The sequence below is a fragment of the Chlorocebus sabaeus genome, chromosome 20, assembly GCF_047675955.1.
Source record: "Chlorocebus sabaeus isolate Y175 chromosome 20, mChlSab1.0.hap1, whole genome shotgun sequence".
Classification (NCBI taxonomy): domain Eukaryota; kingdom Metazoa; phylum Chordata; class Mammalia; order Primates; family Cercopithecidae; genus Chlorocebus; species Chlorocebus sabaeus.
In genome coordinates this window covers 36,618,776-36,631,908 of record NC_132923.1, presented here as the reverse complement: position 1 = coordinate 36,631,908, position 13,133 = coordinate 36,618,776, and the positions used below count along the sequence as shown (strand labels likewise).

General features: G+C 41.0%; 1 protein-coding gene across 6 annotated transcripts in view; it reads left to right on the top strand.

Moving 5' to 3' along the window:
• Positions 1–427: 427 nt before the first annotated feature.
• The window catches only part of SLC35A3 (solute carrier family 35 member A3), a 66,725-nt gene continuing 54,019 nt past the window's right edge, over positions 428–13,133 (top strand). For 2 of the 6 annotated variants that reach the window (XR_012090019.1, XM_073008547.1), the window contains exon 1: positions 746–1,106. Coding sequence is in view for 3 of the 6 variants with exons in the window: in XM_073008547.1 (XP_072864648.1) it covers positions 906–1,106 (201 nt within the window). In the remaining 3 variants the exon portion in view is untranslated. Of the gene's footprint in view, positions 624–745; positions 1,107–5,161; positions 5,261–13,133 lie in introns of those variants that run through there. The other 4 variants (XM_073008549.1, XM_007977835.3, XM_073008548.1 and 1 more) reach the window with 4 other exon arrangements.

Genomic DNA, 13,133 nt, shown 5'->3' with positions numbered 1-13,133 from the left:
ATCTTCTTGCAGACCACTGGTTGATTGGCAGCCTTTGCCATAGCTAATCTGGTTTGTTTTCAGGTCAGTGACAGTCACTTTTAGGAGCGGGTTAGTTTGCTTTCAAAATCCATCTCCCCGTTCCTCTCAGGGTTCTTTGCCCCAAAGGACTTTGCCCTTTCTTTCGCAGTGGACACCTTGGCACCTTCTGCAAACAAGACAGTCCCGCAGAGGCCCTCGACGAGTGTCACTCCATCTGTCTCGCGCTCCCAGGAGAGGTGTAGCAGAAAGAGTGCCCCAGGCCTCCACGCGACGGTGAAGCAGGAACCAGGGGCTGCCAGCAGAGCAGCCCAGGTGCGTCGCCAGGGACGGAGCTGACAAGTGCCGAGCTGGGGCTGCCAGAGCCGAGCCGGGAACGGCATTTGCCAGAGCCGAGGCGGAAGCCGGAGCATTTGGGGGACGGGACCGCGGGAACCCGGAAACGCCTGGGCTGCACCGAGCTGGCGGTGGCTACGGCGACGGGAGACGGCGGCGCTGCGGGTCAGCGGTCGCGTTGGACCCAGCGGACTCGGCAGCCTGGGGTGCCCGGCGGAGCTGAACCGCGGCCCGCGGTGGTGGGCTCAGCCGGTCGAGCTGCGCGGGAGGTGAGTCCTCAGCGCACCTGGGGAGGGGCAGGAGCCAGGAGGCCAGCGGCTGCGGGGTGGCCCGGGCAGCTCCTGGAGGAGGAGGAGGAAGAGGAGGCATGTGAGGGGGCTGATGTGAAGTCTGTAGGGGTGAAGGGGACGGTATCGAAGACCTGAAATACAGTGCTAGCTAAGTAGGGTTGGGAGCAGATGAGGTGACACGTTGTAACTCCGACGGACGACGTGCGGAATGTGCTGGGTGGAGGAGGAAAAAAGGCCCGAGGAGAGGGGTGTGTCAAGCGAATGAAGACGGCAGTGTGTGCCTCAGCGCCTGGGGCGTGCGGAGCTAGTGACGGCTGGGCCCGGCTGGGGTCACATCCCTTCAGTGAACATCCCATGAGCTCTCACTCGGTGTTGAGCCCTGTGGTAGGCACAGATGCACCCGACCAGCACCTGGAGCTCAAGAAGCCGCAGGAACTTAAAGAAATGGAAAGGCTGCCCTTGGTAAGGCTAGTAAGAACACAAGGGCTGTTTGAGGCGGGGTGAAATTCTCATCAGAACAGGTGTGTGGGTGCATTGCTTTATAGTAAAAGACGATCTTTTATTATGTTCTCTTAAATGCAGTATTTGAAAATTAAGTCTTTTTGTTTTTGAAGTCATCTTTCGGCTTTAGTAGTTAAAGGTGAAATTTGGTGCAGTTTCTTACTTGGTGTTCTTATTCACTTTCACTGGTAAACTCAGGGTGTTTCAAGGGAATGACTTGTAAACGTAAAATTTCTGATGCTAACTTTCCTCCCAACTGTTGATTCTATCTCTTCAGCATCTCAAATTTAGTTCTCCCCTTTTTCATTCCCACTACCTCTCTGCTAAATATGCTCGGCTTTCCTCTTCTTACTTGCGCTAGAGCAGTAACTTCCAAACTGGACTTGTCCTCAGCCTGGCGCCTTTCCAGTTACTTGCCTCCAAATTACTTTTAAAGCCAAAGATCTTATGCCTTTCTTTTTTTGGTTATTCCTTCCTCAGAAATACGCAGTGATTCTCGATCGGCTTCAGAATAAAATGTAAATTATTTAGGGAGGCATTTAATACACTTTATATTATTTAGGGAGGCTTCAAATTTTTCCTTCAGAATTTCAGTCTGACTATGGCTCCAGTAAAATCAATATGATCCTTTAATTCTTTTTTCCTTTTATTCTGTTAAACAAATATTACTTTTTTCCACATATCCTATTTTTTAGCCAAACTGTAGTAGTTAATTAGACGTCCAGTTTCTGAACATGCTATATGCCTATCTGCCTTGGTCTTTGCTTTTATCCTTTCTTCCTACAAAGAAGAAACAAGGAAGGCCTTCCTTGCTGTCTTTGTAGAAATTCTACTTATTCTTCAATTCCTTAAATGCCACCTCTTTCTTATGCAACTTTCTGAAATCTGCCAAATCCAGTTCATTCTATTTTTCTTTTTCTTTTTCTCTTTTGAGACAGAGTTTTGCTCTTGTTGCCCAGGCTGGAGTGCAATGGTGTGATCTTGGCTCCCTGCAACCTCCGCTTCCAGGGTTCAGGCAATTCTCCTGCCTCAGCCTCCTGAAGTAGCTGGGATTACAAGTGCCCACCACCATGCCCAGCTAATTATTTTGTATTTTTAGTTGAGACGGGGTTTCACCATGTTGGCCAGGCTGGTCTTGAACTCCTGACCTCAGGTGATCCACTTGCCTTGACCTCCCAAAGTGTTGGGATTACAGGCGTGAGCCACCACGCCCAGCCCATTTTTTTTCTTCATGTGTGCTGGGCTTTATAAATCTTATAATACTTGTTAAATTTGCATTGTACTGTGGTTATTTGAGAGTTCTATTATCCCTACTATAATGTAAGCTTCCTAAGGAAAGCATTTGTGCTTACTACTTTTTTTTTTTTTTTTTTTTGAGATGGAGTCTTGCTCTGTCACTCAGGCTGGAGTGCAGTGGCATGACCCTCTCACCTCACTGCCACCTCTGCCTCCCAGGTTTAAGAGATTCTTCTGCCTCAGCCTCTCAAGTAGCTGGGACTACAGTACAGGTGTGCATCACCATGCCTGGCTAATTTTTGTATTTTTAGTAGAGACGGGGTTTTGCCATGTTGGCCAGGCTGGTTTCAAACTCCTGGCCTCAAGTGATCCACCCACCTCACCTCCTAAAGTGCCAAAATTACAGGCATGAACCACCGCACCCAGCCTGTACTTACTACATTTTTAAAGCACTTTAGTACTTGAACACATCATAATGTGTTAGACTCTTAAATATTTGTTACATTAATCATGTAATGAAACAGTCTCTTATTGTGCTCCTGGAGACAAGATGAGTTCTTGAGTTGTTATAGAAACTTACTGTGGATTTAATATGTGAAAATGCTTTTCTGTTCCATGTTTTAGTACCTCATTTGATCCTGGTAATAAATTGTTGGGGTAGCGTAGTTATTATCACCACTATTTTATAGATAAGAATATTAAAGTTCAGACAGACCAAATAGATTGCCCTGGGTCTTACATACACTCCTTAGGCTGCCTCAATTATATTTGAAATTGATATAATTTGTGTCCTGAAACATGTGCCTTTTACTCAGTAGAAATTCAACATGTTGAACGAGTAATTGGATAAGTTATAGAATCAATGGAAAGAATCTCATTTGAAAGCCTAAACTTGTTCAGTAGCCATGAAGTATAACTTTTGAGCTTTTCCTTTTCTGAGAAGTATAGAGAGTGAAGTTTCTTTTTGATGTTAATCAACTGTGGATTTGTGTGTGTGTGTGTGTGCGTGTGTCTGTAAGTGCCAGACATTTAGAGTAAGTTATAGACTTGTCTGGGTAACTGAAATAGCTTGAACATCATCAGACTGACAGTTAATAATGTCATTCATGAGTATAAATTTATTATTAAATAAGATTCAGGTGAATATGAATTGGTAGCTTAACATTAGATTTTAATCCTCACAAAAGCAATGTATTCTTAAGTATGTTCAACTTAATTATCTCTATTAATGAAGGAGTATAGTGGTTATATATTTTTAATTATTGTTTCTTTAATGTATCTTGTTATATAAATCTAAGTGTTTTATCTATAAGTGTGAAAATGACTTTAGAAGGTACAATGTTGCTTAGCTTCTCTATCCAGATTGCCTGACCAGAACTCTTTCTAGTTTATCATCCATATTGGAGATACCATCTAAAATGAAACCAAAGAGCCAGTTTAAGATATGTTACTGTACTTAGAGATAAGAAGTTTGATTGAAAAGCTATGCTAGGTCACAAAGCATAGTAGAAATTAGAATTAAGATGAAGCTGAAACTGGGCCGGGCATGGTGGCTCATGCCTATAATCCCAGCACTTTGGGAGGCCGAGGCAGGCAGATCACAAGGTCAGGAATTTAAGACCAGCCTGACCAGCATGGTGAAACCCTGTCTCTACTAAAAATACAAAAAATTAGCCGGGCATGGTGGTGGACGCCTGTAGTCCCAGCTACTCGGGAGGCTGAGGCAGGAGAATGGCTTGAACCGGGGAGGCAGAGGTTGCAGTGAGCCGAGATCGCACTATTGCACTCCAGTCTGGGCAACAGAGCGAGACTGCATCGAAAAAAAAAAAAAATTGAAGCTGAAACTTTGAGGTCATGTCAGATAAAATGCTAAGAAACAAGCTCATTCCACAAAGTATCTACATAGGACTTTATATCTACCCAGAGCCTAGTTTTTTCTGTAAAAGTTATATAAGAAGTTTTTTTCTAAATTCATATATGCTATAAAACCAATTTCAAACAGCATTTCTAATAGTATTTTCTATCATGAATAGGTTTTATAAAGGTATTCAATGAATAAGGCATTGTAGTATAATAATCACTTTATTTGATTTATATTCCTTAATCATAACCACCCACAAAATACATACTATTATTTATCACCATTTTATAGATAAGGGAAAGGAGGGACAGAGAGATTAAATAATTTGCTGTACTTATTAAGTTGTAGAGACAGAATGTGAACTCAGTCTGAGACCAAAGGCATACTTTTATATACTATGGTGACTGACCCTCTAATACTTGGATGTGCTTTTTTGTTTTTTAAATAATTTTTTGTAGAGATGAAGTCTTACTATGTTGGCTTGGCTGGTCTTGAACTCCTGGCCTCAAGCGATCCTCCCACTATGGCCTCTGAAAGTGCTGAGATTACCGGTGTGATCAGTCCATAGACATGCTTAAACATAGGCTTTACTGCAAAGACTATGGGTTTTGACTGAAATAAATCGTGGTTCATGTCTGAGCTCTGACAAGTTATGCAAGACAAGCCATACACTTAATATGTCAGAACCTGTGTTTCTTAATCTGTAAAATGAATACCTCCTTTTACAGATTAAATGAGATCTAAATGAGATAATACCTGTAAATCACCTAGCACAATGCCTGATATACTGTAGGTATTCAAGATTCTTTTACTGTTTTTACTTCTGTCATGAAATACAATTATTACAGTTATTAGGAAACATTTAATGCAAACCAGTTTTGACCTGCATTTTTCTTTCTTTTTTTTTTTTTTGAGACAGGGTCTCACTGTCACCTTGGCTGGAGTACAGAGGCGCGATCTCAGCTCACTGCAACTTCTACCGCCCTGGCTCAAGTGATCTCCCACTTTAGCCTCCCGAGTAGGTGGAACTACTGGCATGTGCCACCACACCTGGCTAATTTTTGTATTTTTTGTAGAGACAGCTTTCACCATGTTGCCCAGGCTGGTCTCAGACTTCTGGGCTCAACTGATCCGCCCACCTCAGCCTTCCAAAGTGCTGGAATTGCAGACCTGAGCCACCATGTCCAGCCCCTGCATTTGTCTTTTATGTTATTACACAGAGTTATGAAGAGATCATTCTCCCACAACAAATATTGTGGACTTTATTTATTGTTTTATAAATTCAACATAGAGTAAATGCTTAATATATGACAGGTGCTGGTATGGAGAAGCAGGAAATACAGTGAATAGAAGAAGGAAATTTGTATCATTTGTCAATAAATTGGTCTGATAAAATTTATGAGTGCTATTATAAAAGGTATATGCAAAATGGCATGAGAGTATAGTAGAGGGAAGGATTCAGTCTGCTTGGAAGACATATGAAACTTCACTGAAACTTATATTTTGAGTACTGTAAGATATGTAGAGGTTCTACAAATACAGAAGGGAGAAGAGGTGTTTAAAAAGAGGAATATTTGTTCAGTGAATGCATGAAAGAACAAGATTGAGACATGCAATAGTTTATTGCAGGAAATGTAGGTTGGGACCAGATTATGAGGGCTCTTTTATGTGAAGGAGTTTGGACTCTATCCTCTTTTGTAAGAAGTCAGTTAAACTTTACAAACAGGGCAAAGGACAGTGGCTCATGCTTGTAATCTCAGCACTTTGGGAGGCCTAGGTGAGAGGATCACTTGAGGGCAGGAGTTTGAGACCAGCATGGGCAATGAAGCAAGACCCAGTTCTACAAAAAATAAAAAAATCATGTGGTAGCATGCGCTTGTAGGTCCAGCTACTTGGGAGGCTGAGGCAGAAGGATTGCCTGAGCCCGGTAGGTTGAGGCTGCAGCGAGCCGTGATCACAGCACTGCACTCCAGCCTGGGTGACAGAGTCAGACTTGGTCTCAAAAAAACCCAAAAAAAAACAGAAACGGAAGAGATGTGATCAGACCTACGTCTTATTAAGACATCTGCTATATGGAGCCTAGATTAGAGTTGAGAGCGTCTGAAGCTTGCCCTCTTCAGTTAGGCAGAGTTATATGAGACTTGAACAGTAAATGTAGAACAAACATAATTAATATATATTTATATTCTCTGTAGCTTAAGCTTATAGTATGTGTAAACTTCTAAGACTGTAGGTTTACCAGGAACTGGTTGCAATTTCATGTTTAGAAAAGGTGTTGTTTAAAAAAACAAAACTATACAGCATTTGGATTCGAATATTGGAATCTTGTTCTCAAGGGAAAGTGGTAATCTAACATTAATTATTTAAACATAATCAGCAGCTAGAATTTTTTGAAGTTTGAAAAGCTTTGACAACAAAGGAAGACAAGTCATTCTACTGTAAAGGCACATGCACTCTAAGTTTATCACAGCACTATGCACAATAGCAGACATAGAATCAATCTAGATGCCCAACAGTGGTGAACTGGACATAAAAATACGGTACATATACACCCTGGAATACTATGCAGCTATAAAACAATGAGAACATGGCCTTTGCAGCAACATGGATGGAGCTGAAGGCCATTATTCTAAACAAATTAATGCAGGAACAGAAAACCAAATACTGCGTGTTCTCAGTTATAAGTAGGAGCTAAACATTGAGTACATATGGACACAAAGAAGGGGACACAGTAGACATTGAGGTCTATTTAAGGGTGCAGGGTTGGAGGGGAGTAAGGATTGAAAAATTACCTATTGGGCATTATGCTGATTACCTGGGTGACAAAATTATCTATACACCAAACCCCCATGACACACAATTTGCCCATGTAACAAACATGCATACCTACCTCTTACCTTCAATCTAAAATAAAAGTTGGGAAAAAAAAGAATGTTTAACAGTTCGTCAGACCACAAATCCATAAAAATTGCTCATTCTATGTTGTTTCGGTTAAATTATCTTCACATTAAATTTTTAAAAATTTAATCCAAATTTAATATAACTGAGTTGAAATCTGATTGTCAGCAAGGCCTCACTCCATCTGGTTGCTCTGGGAGAGCATCCATTCCTTTCCTCTTCCAGCTTCTGGCAGCTGCCAGTATTCCTTTGCTTGTGCCTGCATCACTCTAATATTCAAGGACAGCATCATCAAATCTCTCTCTGCTTCATCTTCATATTGCATTCTTCTCTTGTGTATCTGTATTCTCCTTTTGTTTTATTTATTTATTTATTTATTTATTTTATTTTTTTTTTTTTGAGACGGAGTCTCGCTCTGTCACCCAGGCTGGAGTGCAGTGGCACGATCTCGGCTCACTGCAAGCTCTGCCTCCGGGGTTCACGCCGTTCTCCTGCCTCAACCTCCCGAGTAGCTGGGACTACAGGCGCCCACCACCGCGCCTGGCTAATTTTTTGTATTTTTAGTAGAGATGGGGTTTCACCGTCTTAGCCAGGATGGTCTCAATCTCCTCCATCTCGTGATCTGCCCGCCTTGGCTTCCCAAAGTGCTGGGATTACAGGCGTGAGTCACGGTGCCCAGCATCCTCTTCTTTTTAAAAATATTTTTCCAGACCCGGTGCAGTGGCTCACATCTGTAATCCCAGCACTTTGAGGGGCCGAGGTGGGTGAATCACCTGAGGTCAGGAGTTCAAGACCACCCTGGCCAACATGGTGAAATCCCATCTCTACTAGAAATACAAAAATCAGCCAGGCATGGTGGTGAAAGTCTGTAATCCCAGCTAGTCGGGAGACTGAGGCAGGACAATTGCTTGAACCCAGGAGGCAGAGGTTGCAATGAGCTGAGATCACACCATTGCACTCCAGCCTGGGCAACAGAGCAAGACTCTATCTCAGAATATATATATTCCAGCTTTATTGAAGTGTTTATATATATACGTATTAAATATTTGATGGCTGATTTCCATCTGGAGAATTGTGTGATAACTGTATTTTTTTTAACTTGTATCCCCAATCTTCTTAGTTTTGAATCTTTACTAATGATTAGTGCCTATAGACCCTACCTGGCTTTTACACAAGTCTCTGTTCTTTGTAGAATATCTTTAACTGTTGTAAGTGGTGGGAAGTGACCATAACAGAATGAGGTAGAGCAGAATTGCGATTGTGGGGAAATGGGAGGGTGGGAAGGAGTAAGTCCATTTTTGCATGGCAGCACACATTGAAAGGAGATCTTAGAGATATTAAGTAGTTTTGTTTTCCAAATCAGTGCATTTCTGTAAAGAGTACAATAGTGCTGAACGATTTTTATCTGAATATTAGAATGCAAATAGGTTTTTATATTTGCATAGGTAAAGAAATACCTGAATACTCTTGGTTTTATTTGAATCTAGGAATGGAAATTTTGCAGCCTATGAAAGAACAAGTTAAAATGGATACTACTGTAACTTACGTACAGGTGATATTTTCTTAGTAAACAGTTACCTGACACCTTGAGGAAGAAAGAAAAGGAGAAACAATGAAAAGTTGTTTAACTTAGAATGTGATAGGATCCTGTAAGTTATAGAGAGTTGGTTAAATATTATTGAGCAAGATTTTGCTTTTTTCAAGCACTTAAGAGGGAACTAATTTAGGGGAGGCTATTGTTTCTTTCATAAAAATTGAGTTTATTATATCTGTAGTGTAAATTACTTTCTACTCATTTCTTTCACTTACATAAAAAATGTTTTTGAATCTTCCACAAGATTATTATGGATTTCAAGTACAAGTATGGATTTCTTCTTGAGTACTGTATCTACTTCTGAGATAGAAAAGAATATGTACAAATACCAGTGTCAAAAGTCAATTGTGATGAATTTTGTCATTATTTAGCTTGTAATAATAGGTTATAGTTTTTTTTGTTTGTTTGTTTGTTTTTTTGAGACGGAGTCTCGCTCTGTCGTCCAGGCTGGAGTGCAGTGGCTGGATCTCAGCTCACTGCAAGCTCTGCCTACCGGGTTCACGCCATTCTCCTGCCTCCGCCTCCAGAGTAGCTGGGACTACAGGCGCCCGCCACCACGCCCGGCTAGTTTTTTGTATTTTTTAGTAGAGACGGGGTTTCACCGTGTCAGCCAGGATGGTCTCGATCTCCTGACCTCGTGATCCGCCCGTCTCGGCCTCCCAAAGTGCTGGGATTACAGGCTTGAGCCACCGCGCCTGGCCTTTTTTTTCTTTTTTGAGACGGAGTCTCGCTCTGTCGCCCAGGCTGGAGTGCAGTGGCGCGATCTCGGCTCACTGCAAGCTCCGCCTCCCGGGTTCACGCCATTCTCCTGCCTCGGCCTCCTGAGTAGCTGGGACTACAGGCGCCCGCCACCGCGCCCGGCTAATTTTTTGTATTTTTAGTAGAGACGGGGTTTCACCGTGGTCTCGATCTTCTCACCTTGTGATCCGCCCGCCTCGGCCTCGCAAAGTGTTGGGATTACAGGCGTGAGCCACCGCGCCCGGCTAGGTTATAGTTTTAAAGTTTCGGCATCATGGAAGATAATGGACAAAAAATTTCAACTGAGCTCAGCATTTCTGTATGTATTTACTTTTTTCTGTTGATTTACTTGGAAAAACCTTAAATGTTTGTTTTTTACCCTAATGTCTCTGACCAGTGTGTAATGTGACATATTTGCATAGCACTTTGTAACTTGTGTATTTTCATATATACTCTCATGTCATTAACCTCTAGTAGACTGATATTATTACCAAGGGAGTATAGTGTAAAATGTAGAGTAAAATGTAAATAAAGCTTACTCTAAAAATCATAACTTAGGAATTTAGCCCTTGTTTTTATAATAGAAGGAAAATTGACTTGTAGAACGTCTAAGATGCTAGGTAGTCTAAAATGTATATGAATTTTATTTTATTATTTATTTATTTATTTATTTATTTTTGAGACAGAGTCTTGCTGTGTTGCCCAGGCTGGAGTGTAGCGGTGGGATTTTGGCTTACTGCAACCTCTGCCTCCCGGGTTCAAGAAATTCTTGTGGCCTCAGCCTCCTGAGTAGCTGGGATTACAGGTGTGTGCCACCATGCCTGGCTAATTTTTGTATTTTTAGTAGAGACGGGTTTTCACCATGTTGACCAGGCTTGGCTCGAACTCCTGGCCTCAAGTGATCTGCTCACCTCAGCCTCCCAAAGTGCTGGGATTACAGACATGAGCCACTACACCCAGCCTGTATATGAATTTTAGTACTGTTTTAAAACATTGACTAAACATTTAGTTTTTTAGGACTTTTAGTGGCTGGAGACATATCAGCAAAATACAGATACTGTCTCAGAATGATAAGCTTTATACACAGACTGAAAAAGTATACAGACTATACATTGGTGAGCCACTGGAAGTAAGTCTGTAGTAATACTGATTTTAGGATTTACCTACAAGGATGTATTCTTCCCTCCCTCCCTCCTCCCTCCTCCCTCTTCCCTCCTCCCTCCCTCCCTCCTCCCTCCCTCCCTCCTCCCTCTTCCCTCCCTCCCTCCCTCCCTTCCTCCCTTCCTCCCTTCCTTCCTTCCTTCCTTCCCGCTGTGTTGCCTAGGCTGGAGTGCAGTGGCACAATCTCAGCTCACTGCAACCTCCGCCTCTTGGGTTCAAGCAATTCTCGTGCCTCAACCTCCTGAGTAGCTGGGATTACAGGTGCACACCACCACACCCAGCTAATTTTTTGTATTTTTGGTAGAGACAGGGTTTCACCATGTTGCCCAGGCTGGTCTTGAACTCCTAAGCTCAGGCAGTCCACCCGCCTCAGCCTCCCAAAGTGCTGGGATTACAGGTGTGAGCCACCACACCTGGCCTGTATTCTATTTTTGAAAAGATGAATATAAATTATTAGTATATGGTGTTTTGAATATTTTAGAACTGGGTATAGATCTGTAATGCAATTAATGAAGATATAAATAATGTATCAGTATCTCATTAATTTGGGGAGGGCGTGGGTAGTAAGTGTGCATTAATGAAGCATATACATTATGTAATGTATGTTTTCAAAATATTTAGACTTGTAAAGTAACTCATAATTGGCTGATAAAACCTTGTAAAGCAAGGATCTTTGGGAGGTGCTTTAATAAAAATGAAGGTAACTGGCATATCACATATATTTAAACTATAGATTTTAGTGTGTTTGAAAATCTTAAGAGTATAAAATAATTACTGAAAATATCTTTGAACATGAAATAAGCTAATATTTTTTGTATAAAATGCAAAAGTAAATTCTAACCAAGCCATCATCCAAACTCATTAAATCCAAATGAATAGTTTAGATGAATGAAATTTTCTTATATATTTTCCCCCAAGAGGTGAGAAGAGATTTAAAAATAATAAAACTCAACTTTATAAATATCAAACATCCAAAAATTTAGAGGAGATTTAGTGATTAGAAAGCAAGTTCAAGATCTATTAGGGTGACAAACAAAACTCTGAAATATTTTTTGTGCACAGGACTGTAAAGGATTTATAGAAGTACTAGCAATGTGATTGCTGTATCAAATCAGTGTGATTGTGATGTCTACACTCATACACAAAGATTATAATTATGTATCATTATAATAATTATGTAATAGTTGATTATTATACGTTATATTTTACTATATAGATATACTCAAAGTTTACAATTTACAAACTTATGTGGAACTTTTAGGAGAAAAAGTTTAAATTAGATTAATAGAATCGTGTGTGTTTGTGTGTGTGTGTGTGTGTGTGTGTGTGTGTGTGTTTCAGAACTGGAGGGGAGTGGGATGAAGAGAAGTTGGAAAATGGCTACAAAAATACCGTTGGGGGCCAGGCACGGTGGCTCATGCCTGTAATCCTGCCACTTTGGGAGGCCGAGGCGGGCGGATCACGAGGTCAGGAGATTGATATCAACCTGACCAACATGGTGAAACCCCGTCTCTACTAAAAATACAAAAAATTAGCCAGGCGTGGTGGCGGGTGCCTGTAATCCCAGCTACTCAGAAGGCGGAGGCAGGAGAATCTCTTGTTTTTCTAATGTTATCTTCTAGAATTTTTACGGTTTCAGGTCTTAGATTTAAGACCTTGATCCACCTTGAGTTGATTTTTGTATAAGGTGAGAGAGGAGGATCCAGTTTCATTTTTCTACATGTGGCTTGCCAGTTATCCCAGCACCATTCGTTGAATAGGGTGTCCTTTCCCCCCACTCTATGTTTTTGTTTGCTTTGTTGAAGAACAGTTGGCTGTAAGTATTTGGCTTTATTTCTGGGTTCTCTATTCTGTTCCATTGGTCTATGTGCCTATTTTTGTAACAGTACCATGCTGTTTTAGTGACTATGGCCTTATAGTATAATTTGAAGTCAGGTAAGGTGATACCTGATTTCACAGATTTGTTCTTTTTGCTTAGTCTTACTTTGGCTATGCAGGTTCTTTTTTGGTTCCATATGAATTTTAGGATTGTTTTCTAGTTCTGTGAAGAATGATGCTGGCATTTTGATGGGAATTGCATTGAATTTGTAGATTGCTTTTGGCAGTATGGTCATTTTCACAATATTGATTCTACCCATCCATGAGTGTGGGATGTATTTCCATTTATATGTGTCATGTATGATTTCTTTCAGCAGTGTTTTGTAGTTTTCCTTGTAGAGGTCTTTCACCTCCTGGGTTAGGTATATTCCTAAGTATTTTATTTTATTGGTTTGCACCTATTATAAAAGGGATTGAGTTGTTTATTTGATTCTCAGCTTGGTCACTGTTGGTGTATAGCAGAGCTACAGATTTGTATACATTACTTTTGTATCCTGAAACTTTGCTGAATTCATTTATCAGTTTTTTGGATGAGTCTTTAGGATTTTCTAAGTATATAATCATATTATCAGCAAACAGCCACAGTTTGACTTCCTTTTTATCAATTTGGATGCCTGATTAT